This window comes from Astatotilapia calliptera, chromosome 6, assembly GCF_900246225.1.
Source record: "Astatotilapia calliptera chromosome 6, fAstCal1.2, whole genome shotgun sequence".
In the NCBI taxonomy this organism is placed as follows: domain Eukaryota; kingdom Metazoa; phylum Chordata; class Actinopteri; order Cichliformes; family Cichlidae; genus Astatotilapia; species Astatotilapia calliptera.
Window position 1 is genome coordinate 1,428,868 of NC_039307.1, and position 20,712 is coordinate 1,449,579.

General features: G+C 43.6%; 1 protein-coding gene across 1 annotated transcript; it reads right to left on the reverse strand.

Moving 5' to 3' along the window:
• Positions 1-8,377: 8,377 nt before the first annotated feature.
• On the reverse strand, positions 8,378-20,483 carry LOC113023540 (NACHT, LRR and PYD domains-containing protein 3-like). The gene is made up of 10 exons (XM_026169620.1): positions 20,407-20,483; positions 20,244-20,327; positions 19,677-19,793; positions 17,348-17,420; positions 16,996-17,197; positions 15,074-16,871; positions 12,750-12,920; positions 11,632-11,805; positions 9,138-9,184; positions 8,378-9,004 (listed from the first exon to the last, which is right to left on the reverse strand). The coding sequence occupies exons 1-10, from the start codon at positions 20,481-20,483 to the stop codon at positions 8,466-8,468; spliced, it is 3,282 nt and encodes a 1,093-aa protein (XP_026025405.1). The 3' UTR covers positions 8,378-8,465.
• Positions 20,484-20,712: the final 229 nt, after the last annotated feature.

Here is a 20,712-nt window from a genome sequence, read left to right on the forward strand (position 1 = left end):
ATAAATTCTGGTACTTTGCAAACACAGATGGTCCAAGTAAAGTATTATGCATATGTGCATATTATGCTTATTGTTTATTTGTATAGCACAGTTGAAGCAGTCCCTTGTCAGGTTCTCACTTTAGTGTTTCTTTGGCTGTTATGTGTGCAGTCTTGTTCCCTTCTACCTTACCATGATCCACAGAAACGCCCCCATCCAGGATCCTCCATCGTTTTCAGTCTTATACACCAGAGCCAGCAGCTCCAACATCAGGTCTTTCTAGTGGCATTTCCCTTATTTCTACCAACAAAGCTGGGACTGGAGCTTGTAACAGTCACAGTGGTATAGTGTCTCTTTAAGACAACCCAAGTCGAGGGTTAATGTTGTCATTGGCAGGGCTCTAGAGCAGCGGTCCCCAACCTATTTTGCGCCACGGACCGGTTTATGCCCGACAATATTTTCACGGACCGGCCTTTAAGGTGTCGCGGATAAATACAACAAAATAAAACTAGTACCAGTACCGAAAAAAAAGAAGATTTATTCATGACACACGTGAAAAGACCCAGGAAAACGAGTTAACGATCAAAACAATAACAAAATAACGCTGAAAACCGATAAAAACCCTGAAAACCATACATTTCACACCCGAGCCTCAACTCTGGCGGCCCGGTACCAAATGACTCTCGGACCGGTACCGGTCCGAGGCCCGGGGGTTGGGGACCGCTGGTCTAGAGTGCGACCAAATTTTTCAATGGTGCGACTAAAAAAAAATCTTTGGTGGGGACCAACTGTTCGAGTAACAAAAAAAAAAATCTGCAACCTTCCCTGTGGTCAACAACAGACACATTTTGCCCCTATCGTGGACTAAACCAATCAGAGATAGTAAGGGGCGGGACCTCTCTGATTGGCCGTGGTCCAGTTGAAAGTGCAGGTGGAAGTGGGAGGTGAGTAGCTTGAATAAAGCGATATCGATTCATTAAATCCTGAATCGACTTTTAAATATTACTGTGTTTTGCCAGAAACGCCAGATTCTCAGATTAAAGCTCACAAAACTATTTCAACAACAACCAAACAGCAGATGAGAGCAGGTACACGGACTCCACACAAAGACGTAAACACAGACATCAGAATCAGCTTTGTCTTTCTCGGCTTTCTCACCCGACGGCCCGCAGACGGACACGCTGTCGGAGCTCAGCGATCCTGATGCGTCCGGTCCGCGCTGTGATTACGTCTTTTTGCGCTGATTCTGAGCTGCAGGTTTTGTCTCTCCAACCAAAATTCACCGAGCCAGCAGCAAAAGAAGCAGCAAACTGCGCTTCACATTTGATCAATGTCGTCATGGATTCTCTCTGAGTTTTGCTGTTTTGCTTCCACCACGATAAAAATCACACTTCATGCACAGCTAGCTCTCTCTCTCTCTCTCTCTGTACTTCAAGAACAGTTTCCCATCTCAAATCTGTTTTCTGCATTATTCATTCGCTTATTACCCACCATCAATTTTAAATCATGCTTTTATTTGTTTTTGTTTCTAATGTCTCTGTAAAGCACTTTGAATCACCTTGTTGTTGAATTGTGCTATACAAATAAACTTGCCTTGCCTTACCAGTCGTTCACAGCGCTGTCGGCTGCTGTCTTTTTCTTTTTTCCTTTCTTTCACTTAAATGACCTCGGACAAGAAAGCCTAATTTCTGCTGTTCAATACTGAAGAAATTTAAACTTTTTAAAATTATGCAAAATTACAGAACATTGTAGAATATTTTTAAGATTATCTGCTATAAAAAGCCAGGCCAGGAAAATCTCCTTCATGTTTTTCTGTGTTTTATTCTCAGTTACTTTGACACAAAGGCCTCTGCTGTGATGCTCACAATTCCGATGAAGTCTCACATGTATCAGTGCTGATAAATGATCAGAACAGGTCGTCAGAGGAGGCCAAGATGATGATTAAGTTTAACGTTTTCTACAATATTGACAAAGCACTTTAAGCACAAGATTGTTAGTTAATAATTTAGAAATGAATATTGTCTGTATGGACTGCAGTTTCCCCCCAGAAAATGTGCACATGTAAAACTGTGGTGTTAAGTGATGCGGTTGAAAAATTTGAGTGTGCCTAACTTTTGTGCCCATGGCAAAAGGTTAGTCTAGAGCCCCGGTCATCCGTATGCACCACTGCCCTCTCTGTGGTTGTGGGGACATGTGCTTGCACGCTAGTGCATGAGGAGGGACGGATTTTATGTTTTACTTCTCCAGACACTTTTTTTTGCAACGTTATGGGTTGTACGAACACTGTGCGCTATGTTTGTTAAGCTGCAGCCGTTCAACCAGGCTTATATGTTTGACGAAGAGAAGGTGCATTAAAGAACACGCTGTGGAATTCCCAAAGCCAGTGTGAGTGTGTATTCTTTTGATTATCCTGCTAAGTGTTTTTGCCGCCTCCTCTCAACCACTAAACACAACCCGACGTTACAAGCTGTACACAGGCCCCACAGCATGAACTCTGGGCTTTAGCCTGAGTTACATCAAGTGTTTTTAGATTAGACTGGGCTGTTCTGACCTAATCAATGCCCTGTATATCAGTACTGTAATGACCATCAACATATGCAATTCCTGATAAGGAAGCTGACACATCCCATGCTGATTTACAACATTATGCTCAAGAAAATAAACAGAAAAATTTAAATTCATTCACCCTCTTAATTGCTTGTCTGGCACCCAGGATATTTATCTATTTTATGGAGATTTGTTGGTGTCAAAAAACTAGACTCTAAAGGATGAAATATAATCAATCTTGATGACATCCAGCAATGATATGTCATTAGTGAAGAATAAGATGATTTGGTCAGCTGGTGGTTGTGGCAGGCCCGGATAGTCCTACCACAGTGGACCCTGATTATACACGAGTATGCATGTATACTGGTACGTTAAACTGGACACATTATAAATGATTAAGATTAACATTAGCTGTCTCATTATTGCCCTTTTAGTGCACGTGTTGTTAATTTCTTTAACATCAAAGCAGCGTTAAAACATTTTGCACATTTACTATTAGACATCTTGCATTACATAGTAAAATTCTCAGATGTTCTGGTCATCCTGGCTTCACATCTCTCCCCTGTCTTACAGGTGGTGGGGTTTGGTCTTTGGCTCAGCTGCAGGCATGGTGCAGTAGGTTCAGGGGCACTGCCAGGGGAGGTGGGCGGACACAGCTGAGTGTGCAAACTATGTAGACAAATTCACTGTGTTAGTAAAGACATGTAAACACAACATCATGGCCGTCTGTATGTGCTGGGTCTCTGTAACCAGGATGAGTGTTAAACTGGCACCAAAGGAGGACCGACCCTTCACTTTTGCTCCGTGGCTTCGTGGTTGCAGCGGTGAGACAGTTGCAGCTAGGTCTGCTGGATTCAATACTGATGGAGCAGTTTGTGGAGGGGCTTTGGGATGGGGTGGCATAATGGGTAAGCTGTCTCCAGCCAGCAAACCTGGAGGTGGCAGTCACACTGACCAAGGACCATCTGGCAGTGTGACCGGAGGGCCCAGCACCTTCAGCCAGTTTGGATAGCCAGTTCCAGCCCTGAAGAGGAAGCTTCTCAGCTCCCTCCTGACCTTCTCAGCTCCCTCCCATTTCTTTCTCCTCTCTCTCCCAGGATTCCAGCAGCTATGGATGCTCCACCCGACCCACCGGGGGTTGCACAGATGCCGGGGCAGGAGTGTTGAACATGTGGGCGACTGGTGCATTTTGACTGGGAGTGTCCACTGATGGAGGCTGGACAGATGTTCTTTGTTGCCAATCTCCCAACACTTTCCCCTGGTCCAGGAGAGATATACAATGTTCCAGTAAGGTGCCAAGGGAGTACATACCAGGCTATAGTGGACTTGGGCTGCCCGCAGACCCTGACCCACCAAAACCATTGTTGGAGTCTGATTGGTTAGGTGCATGCATGGGGACATATACAAAAATCCCTTAGTGCTGCTAGAAATGATACACAAGGGCCAAATGCACAGAGGAAAGGATGTGGTTAGCTCCGGCTTAATGCATCCATTAATTCTGGAGACAGATTGGTGGGGGTTTAATGACCTGTTTGGCAGCATGTGGGGATGCGTTCATGACCTATAGGAGCATGTCGCATCTCTGCTACACTCAGCGGTGACGCGAGGTCGTACGATGCCAACTCTGTGGAGGAGGAGATTGCAGGGCCTTCTTGGGAGACCCCTCTGCCTCCAGTAACTCACTCCACGATTGCTCCAGATTTCCCAATAGAGCAATCGTGCCTTTACCCAAGTGATGAAAATTAGTGGTTACATGGTGTGCCCGAATACAGCGCTGACCTATCTGCATTTTGCCTTGATTAGAGACAGTCTGCATCTAATGCGATGTGACACTCGCACAGAAGAAGTACACACTTGTTGTTGGTGCTACCAGCCGCAGTGAAATGCTTTTCTGGGTGGCTATAACCCCATAGTGGGGCTAATGGGCTGTAACGCGGTCATACCACGCTCATAGAGCACCATTTTGAAACATGCCCATGCATGACGGTGCGTTCACGGCCCTATTGGTTACCTGAATGACACTAACCGTGTGCTGTAGCCCAATAATTCTGGTGCAGAAAGATGGGTCTATATGGTTCTGTGCTTACTACCACAAGGTGAATGAGGTCTTACAGTTTGATGCTTATCCCATGCCCCGAGTCGACAAGCTCCTGGACCGATTAGGCACTGCTCGCTTTTTCATGACACTGGATTTAACCAAGGGCTACTGGCAGATGTCCTTGTCTGCAGAGTCTAAGGAAAAAACCGGCTTCTCCGTACGGCTTTTTCCAATTCATCACACTTCCTTTCGGCTTGTTCAGAGCTCTCTCCAGCCCTTTTCCACTTTCCACCTCTTCATAGACCGTGTGCTGTGTCTGCACGCTTTGTGTGTGATCATGTAATCGTCCACAGTGACACCTGTACAGAGCAATATGAGTGGCTGGGGTCAATGAGTCCCAGGTGGGACTCACAGCCAACCTCTAGAAGTGTGCAACTGGTCGAAGGGAGGTTCAGTATCTGGGATACCACTTGGGAGGTGGGCCAAATGCGCCCTTAGATAGATACGACGGCAGCCATCGTGTCCTGCCCATGTCCCAAGACCAAACAAGAACTGAGGTGGTTGTTGGGGCTGGCTTGTTATTACCGCAGGTTCTTCCCAAATTTCGTGGAATTGACCAGCTCCTTCACCGACCTCATCTGACAGGGAGCAACCTGGGCTTGGATAAGTGGAGGAAAACTAATGGATGGATGAATGTATTGTGTTTGACTTGATCTGTACAATTTATTATATATACAATGAACAAAATCATCATCCCCAATGTAAGTGGTGTATTAGTTTTCTTAGATCCCTCTGTGTGCCCTTCAAGGAAAAGGACCTGAACACATACAAGGTATCATACAAGGAAACCAGCCATCGAGGGAGCACAAGCACAGACAAACTGCAGGACCAGCACTAGTTGTATAAACATTTCTGTTTCTCCACCTAAAGCAGCTTCTACCTCTTCCCTTTCCTGAATATCGAGTTTACTTGATTCAGAAATGTCACCAAAGCTCTCCCCACAGTCCCCTCATATGATGGTGGACGGACTCTGACCTCTGTCCAGTCCTTGGTGCATAGAGCAGCTTTCAGGGAGGAGAAGCTTTGGAGGAGGTGGAGGTGGTCTTCAGAGTGTGAAAGAAAGAAAGAAAGATGAAGGAAAAGAAGAACAGAGGGGAAGAGGCCATTCATAACCTCGCTCCTTCTTACCTTTCTGACCTGTTAACCACCACTTGTTCTGCCCGTTCACTTCGTTCTTCTTCTTCTATCCAGCTTACTGTACCTTCCTTCCGCCTCACCACCATGGGAAGCAGAGCTTTCAGCTGCTCTGCTCCCAGGCTGTGGAACTCTCTGCCCCCTGAAATAAGAAATATTGGTTCTCTCCCCCAGTTTAAATCCCAACTCAAAACTCATCTGTTCAAATCTGCATATTCACTGTGAATCCACTGTTTGTTCATTTTATCTTGTGCTTGTATTTTATTGTTCTTATTCTGCCATTGTTTTACTAAGTGTTTTATCCTATTGTAAAGTGTCCTTGGGTGACTTGAAAGGCGCTCATAAATAAAATTTATTATTATTATTATTATTAAAAAGAAGAAAAATCTCCCGAGTCACCTGTTGAGAGGAAAAAGAAGAGAAAACAACCAAAAAAACAGAGCAACATAAAAGAAATAGCAGCAAAGCATTAATCTAGCTAAGTGTAAATAACAGTAAATATTAACTATTGAATGTTGTTGTGCAGCACGCAGGACCGATAGCACACAATGTGCTTATACGCACTGCAGTGGTTTGTATCATATCTATCTAATAGACTCCAGTTTGTGCATGTAAATGGAGAGTCCTCTTCACACACTGAGGTTAATTATGGAGTTCCACAGGGTTCAGTGCTAGGACCAATTCTGTTTACATTATACATGCTTCCCTTAGGCAGCATCATTAGAAGACATAGCATACATTTACACTGCTATGCTGATGACACCCAGCTCTATCTGTCCATGAAGCCAGATAACACACACCAATGAGTTAAACTGCAGGAATGTCTTAAAGACATAAAGACCTGGATGGCCGCTAACTTTCTGCTTCTTAATTCAGATCAAACTGAGGTTATTGTACTCGGCCCTGAAAAGCTTAGAAATATGGTATCTAACCAGATTCTTACTCTGGATGGCATTACCTTGGCCTCCAGTAACACTGTGAGGAACCTTGGAGTCATTTTTGACCAGGACATGTCCTTCAATGCACATATTAAACAAATATGTAAGACTGCTTTCTTCCATTTGTGCAACATCTCTAAAGTTAGAAATATCCTGTCTCAGAGTGACGCTGAAAAACTAGTTCATGCATTTATTACTTCCAGGCTGGACGACTGTAATTCATTATTATCAGGAAGTCCTAAAAACTCCCTGAAAAGCCTTCAGCTGATCCAAAATGCTGCAGCAAGAGTCCTGACAGGGACTAGAAAGAGAGAGCAGATTTCTCCTGTTTTGGCTTCCCTTCATTGGCTTCCTGTTAAATCCAGAATTCAAAATCCTGCTCCTCACATACAAGGTCTTAAATAATAAGGCCCCATCTTATCTTAATGACCTTGTAGTACCATATCACCCTATTAGAGCACTTCGCTCTCGCTCTGCAGGCCTACTTGTTGTTCCTAGAGTATTTAAAGTAGAATGGGAGGGAGAGCCTTCAGCCTTTCTCACTCACTAGGTGTTAATAGACCTCTCTGCATTAATCACACTTTTTATTGCTTGCTCATAGAGGGTCATTGATTGTTGGGTTTTTCTCTGTATGTGTTATTGTAGGGTCGACCTTACAATATAAAGCACCTTGAGGCGACTGTTTGTGTGATTTGGCGCTGTATAAATAAAATTGTGAGATTTCATCAGAGATGTAAAAATTGCAGCTGATGTTACTGTGTCAAAGTTACCGAGGCTGGAACACAGAAACATTAAATAGATTTTTTCCTCACCTAATTTATTTATTTTTTCCAGCATAAAAACCTTTTAAAAATATGCTTTAGTTCAGATTTTAATCCAGAAATTCAGTAATGAACATATAAAGATCACCTGTGCAAAGATTTCTGTTTCTAAAGTGAAAAAGTAAAAAAATTATAGCACTTTTAATAAATGTTTAGGTGTTTCCAGCCCGGCCCAATTTTGGCACACATTGGACACCATATGTAAGTAGTAGGCGAGGGCTGGTTCTTTTAGGTTCAGCTAACAAGATGGTGTATCGGTCAGAATACAGGAAGGAGGACAAGAGGCTGTCACAGTCAGCTAGTTTATTGTCACCTCAATGCTCAGTGTTGCCAGCAGTTTGTAGTAACATATGTTGCCATTAGACTAAATATATGTCACACCAGCAGTGGTTCAATAATAATAATAATGGATTGGATTTATATAGCGCTTTTCTAGGCACCCAAAGCGCTTTACAATACCACTATTCATTCTCTCTCGCATTCACACACTGGTGGAGGCAGCTTCAACTAATATAAACTCAAACAATATCTAATACGATAAACCTACACATGCATGCATGCATATACATGTCCATGACATAATATATAATAACTCAAATTATGCAAATATTACATAACTTGGTTCAAACACACAGAGAACACCACGTGAAAATGCGCTGCTACAACTCAGTAGAAAGTAATTCAAGCTGCAGCAAATCTCGAGATTGCAAATAAACATATTTAAGGTAAGTTAGTTTTCAAGTTGCTATACATCAATACAACCATTACATCCCAAATTGTAATAATATGTATGCATTAAGTCCGTAGTAACTACATAAATTGGAAAAAGGTGCAATAAACTAAATAAAAAAAAGAATTGAAAATCGTTTGTGAGTGAAAGAGACAGACATGTACAGACTGAACTGTTCAACAGTCAGTGTTTCTCTAACAAGACGACCCTCTTTACACTCAGCACAGACACACTGAGGCACCACTTTCTAACCAAAACCCAGGATAAAGAGTATCAGTGAATGTGGTGTTGAAGGTGTGGAGGTGGATCAGAGTGTCAGAGACTCTGTAGAAGGACAGAGTGCCAGCAGGACAGTCCACATACACTGCTACTCTGTTAGAGACGGAGGAGGAGGAGGAGGAGGAGGAGGAGGAGATGGATGCTCGATTGTTATTGTGACAGACAGCATCAGGACCATCTTTAATGCAGTCCAGACTCCAGGACTGATCGTTGTATCCAAAAACACAGTTGTACGTCTCTCCTTTCCTTCTGATTCTTCTGTAACTCACTGATATATCAACCAGTCCTTCCCATTCGACCTCCCAGTAACAGCGACCAGTCAGACCATTTGTGCACAGCAGCTGGGGACGAACATCGAATCTGTCTGGATGATCAGGATATGACTGAACCTCCTCCACATGTGTCACCTTCCTGTTGTTGTCGGACAGTTGGAGCTTTGTGTTCACTGTGTTTGTGTCGATTGTGAGTTGACAGGAATCTGATGGAGAGAACAAAAACAATCCAGCTGCAGTTATTGATCCATCATCTGTTCATTGATTGAACAGATGATGGATCAGAGATGTGAATGTGTGCTGCTTTGTTTTCATGAATCCCTTTAAAAACACACTTACACTTCCTCAGACCTGGTGTCAACCATTGTTCTCCAGCAGGCTCCACCCTGAAAGGAGGAGGGGGGTCAGTGCAGCACAGTCAGCATGCACACATGGACATTACATGGCTCTCATACACAGACTGATAGTGTTAGGATGAAAAATGATTAAATAAAGCTGCTTTTGCTTGATGTTTTATACACCTTCCTATTGTGCTCATACAAATGTGGCACTCCATGTAATAAGGGCCAAACGCATTAATTCAGCAATATTCTAAAATTGAATTATTAAGACTGACATGTAGAGCTTGCAAACATGCTTACACATCAATTGTGGAGTTAGAGTCAGGGGGATATTTTTTCTGGGCTGAGAAAGTCCGAACACAATGTCCCAGATTTAGATAATCAGTAGAAAATAAGAGGCTAAGAATTGCTGGATAATATTAGTGCAACAAGGTTAGGCTACGGAGGTGTTTTTCCTTTTTTCCAGGAAAGAAGCAGATGGTAGGACAAGGTCAGACATGGACGGAGTGGAGAAGACCCGCAGGGGAGACGGTAGGAGCACCACATCACGGTATAAAACTGTATTTCATGCTTACAGGGCCATCCTATTTGTGAAGCAGACCGCGTGTTCACATTGAGGTCCAGCACGCAATAACTTGTAACTTCAACTGCTGAAGCCAATAAAATCTTTCCAAAGATAGTCGTTCTCCTTCCTTAAGAAAGAAAAATGAACACAACAAAGTGGCGACCCTGACGGAGTTTTTCAACTGGTTTCGGTTCAGCTCACAGAAAGCCTTCAAAATAAAGGTAAGCAGAGCCTGTTGTTTATATCAAAATCTGGATACCAAAGTAGAGGACGTACGCCCTGACGGCACCGTGAATTTTACTTTATGGCCAAATTCTTCCAGATCTTTGATATAAAGGCTGATTTGTTTTGGTATTGCCCAGTGCCTGGTCAGTGTCTTGCTCAATGGTCAGGTTGGGACTGCCAGTAAGAGTTATAAGACAAAAGGTACATCAGTCCAAAAATTGGAATAGACGGTCCATATTAGACAAAATTCTCAGCACATATAAATCAACAGGGATACAGAAAGGAGTTCCAGATGAATAAAAATTCATTCAAAGCCTTCTGTTGATCGCTTTCATTTCTTTTACCTTTTTATTTACCTTTAACCTTTTGTATTGTTTATATTGTCTGTTTTGTTACTTAGTGTTCTTCTTGATGCATTTCTCAATCATCCAGGTAAGTAAATCTCCAAAAGTTGATTCTGTTCATCTGGACGTAGCGTTTTGTGGGAGAAACGTTTCGTCATCATCCAGGTGACGTCTTCAGTCTCAGCTGACTGCAGGTTTCAATCTTATAAACAGTAAATTTGCATAATGACTGAAACCAGCCCACTGAAGGAACAATGGGCTGGGAGGTCAGTATCATAATTATGCAAATTCTCATCCCCATTGATCAACAACCACTGATCAAGGGCCATTGATTAAATGGGCCTTGTCCATGAGTACCATTCACAGAGAGTTTGGATACTTAGCGTTCTGTTTATTTTTACCTTCATGTTCAGCTCTTTGTGACAGCCTGTCTACAAAAAGCGCTTAATAAGTACACGTTACTTACTTATAAATTGGCAAACCCAACAGTTAACGGGTTTGAGTCTATAGTACTTTGCATAACACCCAATAAGGATTTTAGCTGTATTAATTATGTTCATTACAATGTGCAGAAATGGGCTAACCTGACCAGGAATGCAATAGCTGGACTGTCAGAAAAGTTGATGTCAACGTCAGTTATGACAGTCCAGATCAGGATAGCTTTAGTTATGCTTTTGGCAAAAAATTGGACACATTGGGTGTGTCCAATGCCTGGGTCGGCTTGTTGTATGTATATTTCAAATTATACAGCTCTGGACGGGTCAGTTACCAGGGCACCGGAAGGATTATGGAAACTGTCACATGAGATGAAAGAATTTTCTGGGATTGATGTTGTCAGATCTCATGTTTGAGGACTCTTATAAACAGATTGATAACAACGGCAGTAAAGGACGAACACGTGCCACCAAACTATCAGATGCCATTGCTGGTTGGGGTCGGGTGAGGAGGACTCAGGACTGAGTCGAGAGATAAGTTGGAGCCCCAGATGTTGAGAAGTAGAAGGGCTAAATATGTATTGCTCATTTGGTGCTTAGGCTTTTATTATCAAAAGAAACACTGAATCCTTTTAGAAGATAAAATGTCTGTTTGTTTGATGCGTCTGTCTGTAAGACCCAGTAACTACGTGAAGAAGGCCGACAGCTGATTTAGCACTGACTCGACCAGAAGACTGCTCTCCAGTTAAGGCTGAAAGGCTGAGTATCACACTGGATGGGAAGCTGTGGGATAGCAGGCTGAACGAAACACATGTTCCTTTGATTCACACGTAGAATATATGTGAAAGGGAGAGAATCAGAGAACTCTATCATTCCCTGAGGAAATTAAAATTCATCCTCCTCTATCAGACATTCTCTCCATACCTGAGAGTGTCCAGTCTCCAGTCTGGATCCTTAAGTCCAGCCGACAGCAGCTTCATTCCCGAGTCTCCTGGATGATTGTAACTCAGGCCCAGCTCTCTCAGATGGGAGGGGTTGCAGCTCAGAGCTGAGGCCAGAGACGTACAGCCTTCCTCTGTGATCAGACAGCCTGACAGACTGCAGACAGAACAACGTGTGAACACTTTTTTGTTGTTGCTGTGTTGTTGTTTTTTTCTTTTGTTTGAGCTTGAATGCCACGCACCCATTCCACGCATTCAGTTAATGTTAGCTTTATTTATAGCAGCAGCAATTGAGAACACATAATGAGATATAATTAGTTGGATTTTTTTGCCCATTGTTAATCAGCGGTGCCAGCTTTGTCTTTCACAGTGATAAGGCCATGAGGGTTCTGCACAGTATCTTTGCTGTTCCTAGGACTGCAATCTTCTGGGCGCAGATCTCAGACGTCATTCCTGGGATCTGCTGGAGCCACTCGCCCAGTTTGGAGGTCACTGCCCTCGCTGCTCCAGTTACCAAGAGAACCACTGTTTCCTTCACCCTCGACATCTTTTTGAGCTCATCTCACAGCCCGTCGTATTTTTCAGGTTTCTCATATTACTATCACTCAGCTACATCTATCACTATGGCTGTCTTCATCTGCTTTTTCTATCGCCTCCTTTAGCCAACTGATGATCTCACCAGTGGGGAAGGGCATAGGTATTGATTGTCCAGATCTTGTTCTTCCCATTCGGCTGACTGCTCAGAACTTGTGGTTGCAGCTTTCCTGGAAGCCACATTTGCCTGTGGGATTCCCAGGTACTTGTAACTATTCTCAATGTCTCAAGGTCGTTTTTGCATTTCCTGCAGTTTTTCCTTAATCTATCATTCATAGCAATGAAAGGGAATTAGTATATCACAAGCACAAAATAGCCCTAAATTCTCTAAATGGACGGTGAATGAATTCACTTTTTAAACATGCAAAAATATGAAATATGAAAAAAGTCTACAGTACCCAGAGTCTAACACTATGCAAAAGGTTAAACAAAAATAATTTGACAATTATATGATTGGTAGGTGTTTAAATATTAATACAATTTAATGTTTTATGGCTGATTCCTGACCTGAGAAATTCCAGTTTACAATGTGGATTTTTCAGTCCTGCAGAGAAAAGCCTCACTCCTGAATCCCACAGGTCATTGTTACTCAGGTCCAGCTCTCGGAGACTAGAGGACTGGAAGTTGAGAGCAGACAGAACTTCACAGCTTCTCCCTGAAAGGTTACAGCCACTCAATCTGAAAAGCAAGATTTGTGATAAGATTAAATTACTGTAAATGCTGAACCTAGACAACCCAATTCATGGTTAAGAAAAGAATCTAAAATTTGAGTTAAAACAAATTTAATAAAACATTTTAAATTTTCTTGGTGAAAACACAAATCAACCTCTGTCTAAATATACCTGTTGGCATAAACAGAAGGCACTATTGGTCACTTTCTTGGCCCAAACAAATCTCTTCTAAGGGACACTTAAGTGTTGCACCTCCACCAGATGCTTTTGGTCAGTAAGCTTCTGGTATGATCACACTTGTTGGAAAGTTCATAGCAGAAATGAAAAAGGAGATAACAGACTACACTGAAGGCGAGTTATAAACTGAGCTATGATTAGCTAACTAAAGTATGTGTAATTGATATAAAGAACAAAACTCCTGTCCTTGAAGACAACATTGTGAGTGAAAAACACGAGGCTAGCAAATCTCGGAGACGAGGCTGAAGGATCAGATCTAGAATGCATGCAGAAAGTATTCACAGCAGTTCAGTTTTCTCCAAGTTGTCATGTTAGAGCCTCATTCCAAAATGAATCACACCAATCATGCCTTGCTGGCTTAAAAGGCTGTGCTGTTAGTCATTAGATTGTTGCTGTTGGTATGTGTTGGGCTGTTAAATAAAGCAGCATGCTGAAAAGCATGAAACTGTGGTTGGGTCTGCCGTGTGATGTTTACAGTGGCGCCAAAACCCAGGAGGGGGCGTGGCAGACCCAAGACCGGGCCAGCCAGGGAAGGAGCTGGCCCAAAAAGTGGCCGAGCTGGCAGGCAGCGGTGTCTCGCCACCCGTGGGAAGAACTAGAAAACTGATCCGATTCCCGGATGCAGCGAATCATGAGTCTAGCAGCTCAGATTAGTTCCTGGCCGCCACCCCCGCCACCCCCACCTATGACCCTCAACTGCACAGCGCCTGTTCTGGCCTCCAGGGTGAAACCAGCCAGGATGCAGCCTGTCAGCGCACCCATCACCCACTCCTTGGGTGGGAGCGGCTGTTGGCCGGCAGGGGCCTGCACCCGTCATGGTCCCGGAGGAGGGCCGCAGAGCGACAGGTGTGTCTTCACGGACCGGCCAGAGGCAGCGCGAGGGGCCTCTCCAGCCAGAGGTGGAGGTCGAGGAGGGGCTGCGAAGGGCATCTAAAGCAGGTGGTGGAGGTCGAAGCGTGCAAGGGTCGTGCTACTCCTGAGGTCACCGTGCTGGCCGGTCTAGCGGTGTCCTGAGGTCAGCACGCCAAGTGGTCCTGCATGCCGGCCACCTGCCAAGCCACGTGGGAGCCTCTGCTTACATCTGCAATTGCCACATGGGTGGCCCCCGTCACCAGCGCCACGGATACGTGGGTAGCCACCTGAACTCACACTTCCCTATCGCTGAGCCGCTGTAGGGGAGATGGACTCACCTGTACGGCATATGCAATCCCGGCTCACGCTGCAAGCTGTGGAGCTGCAGCTGACTGTGTGTGTACAGCAACCGGGAAAAAGTGTTAAATACAGCAGGATGCAAACTGTGAAACTGTGGTTGGTTCTGCCGTGTGCTGTTTACAACCCATAGTGACAAAGTAAAAAAAAAAAGTCTGCTTGAAAATTTTTCAGAAACTTATTTAAAATGAAACAACCAAAAAATAAATAAATAAAACGTATAAGCAAGTATAAGCAAGTATTCACAACCATGCCACTCAAAATTAAGCTCAGGTGTATCCCGTTTCCAATGATCATTTGTTAGATATTTCTACAAGTTGAATAGAGTCCACCAGTTGACTGGCTGTGATTTTTAAAGGCACAGGCTTGTTCATATACGGTCCCATTTTTGAGAGAGCATTTCAGAGCAAATAGAGAGGTGACCAAAGATCTGATGTGAACTCTTTGGCCAGAATGCCAAATGTCGTGTCTAAAGGAAACCAGCTAAAGGTCATCACCTGGCCAATACCATCTCTACAGGTGAACAAGTGGTGGCATCAGGATGCTGTGGGGAAGGTTTATGGCAGCAGGAACCAGGAGACTAGTCAGGGAAAGATGAATGCAGCAATTTAAAGACATGTCTTTGATAATCGAGAGGCTCGAGAGGACCTTTAAAAGCTGAATTATTTTGAATATTTCACAAATTCAAAAAGGAATGACCACATATTTACTTACAGAGCTCTGTTGGAGGCTTTGACCACTGGTAGCAGTCTCAGAAGAGCCTCCTCTGAAGCAGAGTATTTATTCAGGTCAAACACATCCAGATCTTTTTCTGATGACAGTAAGATGAAGACCAGAGCTGACCACTGAGCAGGAGACAGTTTATCTGTGGAGAGACTTCCTGAACTCAAGGACTGCTGGATCTCCTCCACTAGAGAACGATCATTTAATTCATTCAGACAGTGGAACAGATTGATGCTTTTCTCTGTAGACAGATTCTCACTTAGCGTCTTCTTGATGTACTGGATCATTTCCTGATTGGTCTGTGAGCTACTTCCTGTCTGTGTCAGCAGGCCTCGTAGGAGGGTCTGATTGGTCTGCAGTGAAAGACCCAGGAGGAAGCGGAGGAACAAGTCCAGATGTCCATTTGGACTCTGTAAGGCCTTGTCCACAGCAGTTTGGTAGAAGTTTTTCTCTGGAGATTCTCTTGTGTCAGAGTTCTTGGAGGTTGTTTGTTGTTCTTCCAGCAGATTGAGTCCAGAGTTGATGAAGGTCAGATGGACATGAAGAGCAGCCAGAAACTCCTGAACACTCAGATGGATGAAGCAGAACACCTTGTCCTGGTACAGTCCTCTCTCCTCTTTAAAGATCTGTGTGAACACTCCCGAGTACACTGAGGCTGCTCTGATATCGATGCCACACTCTGTCAGGTCTGATTCATAGAAGATCAGGTTTCCTTTCTGCAGCTGATCAAAAGCCAGTTTTCCCAGAGACTCAATCATCTTCCTGCTCTCTGGACTCCAGTGTGGATCTGTCTCAGCTCCTCCATCATACTTGACCTTCTTCACTTTGGCCTGAACCACCAGGAAGCGGATGTACATCTCAGTCAGGGTGTTGGGCAGCTCTCCTCCCTCTCTGGTTTCCAGCACATCCTCCAGAACTGTAGCAGTGATCCAGCAGAAGACTGGGATGTGGCACATGATGTGGAGGCTTCGTGAAGTCTTGATGTGGGAGATGATCCTGCTGGACTGCTTCTTATCTCCAATTCTCTTCCTGAAGTACTTATTCTTCTGTGGGTCAGTGAACCCTCTGACCTCTGTCACCATGTCAACAAACCCAGGAGGGATCTGATTGGCTGCTGCAGGTCGTGTGGTTATCCAGAGGCGAGCAGAGGGAAGCAGTTTCCCCCTGATGAGGTTTATCAGCAGCACATCCACTGAGGTGGACTCTGTAACATCAGTTAGGATTGTAGTTTTGTGGAAGTCCAGAGGAAGGCGACACTCATCCAGACCATCAAAGATGAACACAACCTGGAAGTCTTCAAAGCTGCAGATTCCTGCTTCTTTGGTTTCAGTAAAGAAGTGATGAACAAGTCCCACCAAGCTGAACTTTTCCTCTTTCAGCACATTCAGCTCTCTGAAAGTGAATGGAAATATGAACTGGATGTCCTGGTTGGCTTTGCCTTCAGCCCAGTCCAGGGTGAACTTCTGTGTCAGGACAGTTTTCCCAATGCCAGCCACTCCCTTTGTCAGCACAGTTCTGATTGGCTCATCTCTTCCAGGTGGGAGTTTAAAGATGTCTTCTTGTCTGATGGTTGTTTCTGGTCTGTCTGGTTTCCTGGATGCTGTTTCCATCTGTCTGACCTCATGTTCATCATTGACCTCTGCAGTCCCTCCCTCTGTGATGTGGAGCTCTGTGTAGATCTGATTCAGAAGGGTCGGGTTTCCTGCTTTAGCGATGCCCTCAAACACATGCTGGAACTTCTTCTTCAGTGCAGACTTGAAATGATGTTGAAAACCTTCAGTGGGAATTTCTAAAAAACAAATTAATTAAATCTCAGTCAAGAATTTATTAAGTACACATGCATGTTGTCCATCTGCAAGATATTAGTTAATTTAGCATTCATTAACCAGCTCTAATCTTTATCTGTTTCTTACTGCGCAGCAGACGGTCAGCCAGCTCCTCCTCATTCAGTCTCCTCAAGAAGTCCACTGTGATCTTCACAAATGCCTCTCTGCTTCTGCTCTTCTCATCATCCTCCCTCTGACTCTCTAAGCATTCTGGGTAATCTGGACTCAGAAGCTTCAGGATCTTCTTCAGCTCGTTCTTCACAAACGTGATGATGTTGTCCTCCAGCAGCTGGAACAGAATACTTTATGAATGAGCCAATCAGACTGAAATCATCAGATCCATTTTGGACACACTGACACCCCGCTGGTCTACAAAGAGCAGCATGGAGATGACTGTGAACAGAATAGATGTAGAAGTAGTTGTTGTACATGTACAGACCATAAATATGGAGTCCAGCTGTGTTTGATGGGCAGTCTGACCACGTTGAACCTCTGAGCTCTCCTGGTCCACTCTGTGGAGGAATTATCATCAATTCAGCCAGTGATATTTTGACAAAGACATTTATTTAGATGACTGCTCTTAGTCGTATATGGCTATGATTTCAGCTGATCGTACTAAAAATCAACAGCTCAGCTTAGTTTCTTTTTACTTTAAGTTTCCCAACTAAAAGCCAACATCAGCTGCTAACAAATTCTCTTTGGATGACAGTTGTAAAGAAAACATAATGAAATAGTTAAATAACAATCAATCGTCTAAGATATGATTAATTCCTCTCTCAGCTCAACGACCATCCGGTCGTTAAGTCTGATGTCACTAGCCGTGTCTGGGTCTAAACTCCGCTGCAGGTCCATATATCAAACGATCACTATGGCATTACTGAGAGTTAAAAACTGTCTAAAGTCTTTCATCTTTAATAAAATGATCAGCGTTCTGCTCTACCAGGCGTAACAATTGAGTTTAACATCCAGGCATCCATGAAAACGGAATTTATGACATTTAACGAAGTTAGAAGTTAGCAAGAAGTTAGCTCGCTAGCTTCTATCTAAATATAATATAGCATTTCCTGACTGCGGGGTTTTGGAAACAAATTCAAATGTACAGCTCTGTTATCACTTCCAACATAAATGAAGACAGAAAACTAAACAGCAGTGACGTTTGTAGGGTTACTGAAGTTTGGCTAGCTGCTATTTAATGATGTGCTACGTGACCGCTAGCGACACAGCTATGTTAGCATAATATAAACAAGCTAACTTTTTTTCCACTCAATAAAAGTTAACGTGAGTGTTCTCGGTGGTCAGGAACAAATGTAATCGCATGGCAGGATGCTGTAAAAGGACCAAACTTCAGCCAGGAGAACAACTGAGATAATTCATCCACAATACGAGGTTAGTCGTTCATATACTGCTGCATGGGCTGGGCTGTAGTTACATCCTAAGGTTTTAAAAACTGAGCTTAAATAAATGATTAGCGGTAATAAAAGCCGAGGGAGGTCAACAGTGATCACTGACTGTTTTAGGAGCTTTTTGAGATCAAATAGAAGAAAATACAAAACATTAAACATGTTAACAACACAAAAGCCATATTAAACGCAGACTACTTTACGCCCGGAAGTAGGATTCATCACGTCATCACTTAACGACCGGATACTTGAAGTAGATAATTATGTCTCTCAAACTTCACCATTTTTTGGATCATCGTGTTGGACACGAGTACAGAGCTGCTAACTGTCTCTGACTCATCTGTGTCCTGGTAAACAACCACATTCATATCCAAGAGGTTGAAATCTCACAGTTTTGTCATAAACAAACCACAGAGAGGTTCCTGTATTAACGTTAACAATATGGTTTGGATCAGACGATGGGATGAATCGTTCAAACCCTGAGTCAGGATGCTCAGGTGTCATTTGGTAGCAGAACGTTTGTGCTATACAGAACCAGTATGTGCAATGGTTTGGGCCTCCTGCTTTATTTCGTTTTAAAATGGGTCAGTCAGTTACAGTGTTGGAAGGTTTCTTGTAATTAAAACAATAAACTTTGTTTTTAAATGAATGAGATGCTCTATAGTTTTTAGTTTCTCAATGTTTTGTCGATATATCCGTGAGATCTTCAACTAACACCTCCAGCAGACCTTCAAGAGAGGTTCGTTCTGAGTTCCTGAAGACTCTGGACATTCTAGCGCTTTGTTGGTTGACTCATCTCTACAATGTTGCGTGGTTATCAGGGGCAGTGTCTCTAGATTGACAGACTGTGGTGGTTCCCATCTTTAAGAAGGAGGACCAGTAAGTTGCACTCTTTCCCAGTGGGTGATGGACTCTGTCAGGGCTGCCCTTTGTCACCGGTTCTGTTCAGAATTGCCACGAGGCTTTCACTTGGGTGGTCTCAGAATATCCTCTCTGGTTTTCACAGATGATGTGGTTCTGTTGGCTTCATCGAGTGATGGCCTTCAGCCCACACTGGAATGATTTGCAGCTGAATGTCAGACCTACTAACCCTAACCTGGCAGAGCTCTACTCTTAAAAACGAAACAAAAACACAGAAAAATCTTAATATTCATAAGATGAAAAACACTGCATAGGTGGCACCAACCTGCTTACTTAGTGTTTTTAACAGAAAACAAATGGAAATGTACAGAGTCCACCAGATCTACCCAGTCCTCTTACTCCCACCACAAACCTTACACAAACAGATAAACGAGGAGGTATAACAACATTCAGCAACACCAAGCAGTTAAATCAGCTCTCAAAGAGTTGATGTTACTAGCCGCTCACCTCTCTGCAGCAGACACCTGCTGGACTTTAAAATCAATGGGCTGACGTCTAGACCGGTCACTCTTGAAGGACACACAGCTGGGTCCAGCTTCAAGTCCAGCTGGAGTCCCATGGGTCCTGTTAGGGAGGAAACATTTTTTTTAATTTGCAGCTACAGAAGCTGATGAAGATTAGGATACCTTCATCATCCTAAAGACAAACTGGATTGCAGGCTGAGCATGAGCAGAAGGAAACTCCAAACTAGTGTTGGCAGTGGGCATGCTGGTTTTGGTCAGTTTAGCCACGAGGCTAAAGTCAAACTACCCACTGCTAGCATTTGTTTCTATAACAGTTCAGGATCCAGATGTCTGATGTCTAAATTTCCATAACTTCTTAAAATAAATAGTTAAAAACAGCCAATTCTGTCAAAATGTGGCTTCAAATCAGATAAAAATGACAGTTACAGCTGAGCCTGTGTGTCCTTTGAGACATTTTAGATCATTTTAAAAACCACGAAGCAAAAAGATCATCATCACTTACATCAGACAACAAACTGACAGCACAGAGTTCATGTTACTAACAGCTCACCTCTCTGCAGCAGACACAGGCAGGTCTTCTATGGGAGGGCTTTTAGACTTGTCATGCTCTCTGGGTGGAGGTCCAGGTGGGTTCCTGTGAATAATGATGGAGCAGAGATGTGAGTGCTGAGCTGTGACATGGAGTCATGGACAGTTAGAGATGGTCATCTCACCTCTGAGCTTTGGTCTGGCTCTCTCTGGCTCTTTTAGAGGGAGGGGCTCCCTCCTCTCTGTCCTCACACTGATCCATGCTGCTCAATCCAAATCAGCTCACACACACTTTCTACCTTCACCTGCAGAGGAAACACAATCATTCATGTGCACATCAGCTGAGAGCTGCAGAGGTTGTGTCTGATGTGTTGATCTGCTCCATCTGAGTGCAGATAATACGAGGTATCTGCTGTAGTTGTAGGACTGACCATCACATATCAATAAGGGATCAATAATAACAGCAACAAGCAGCGTTATTCTTAGAGACT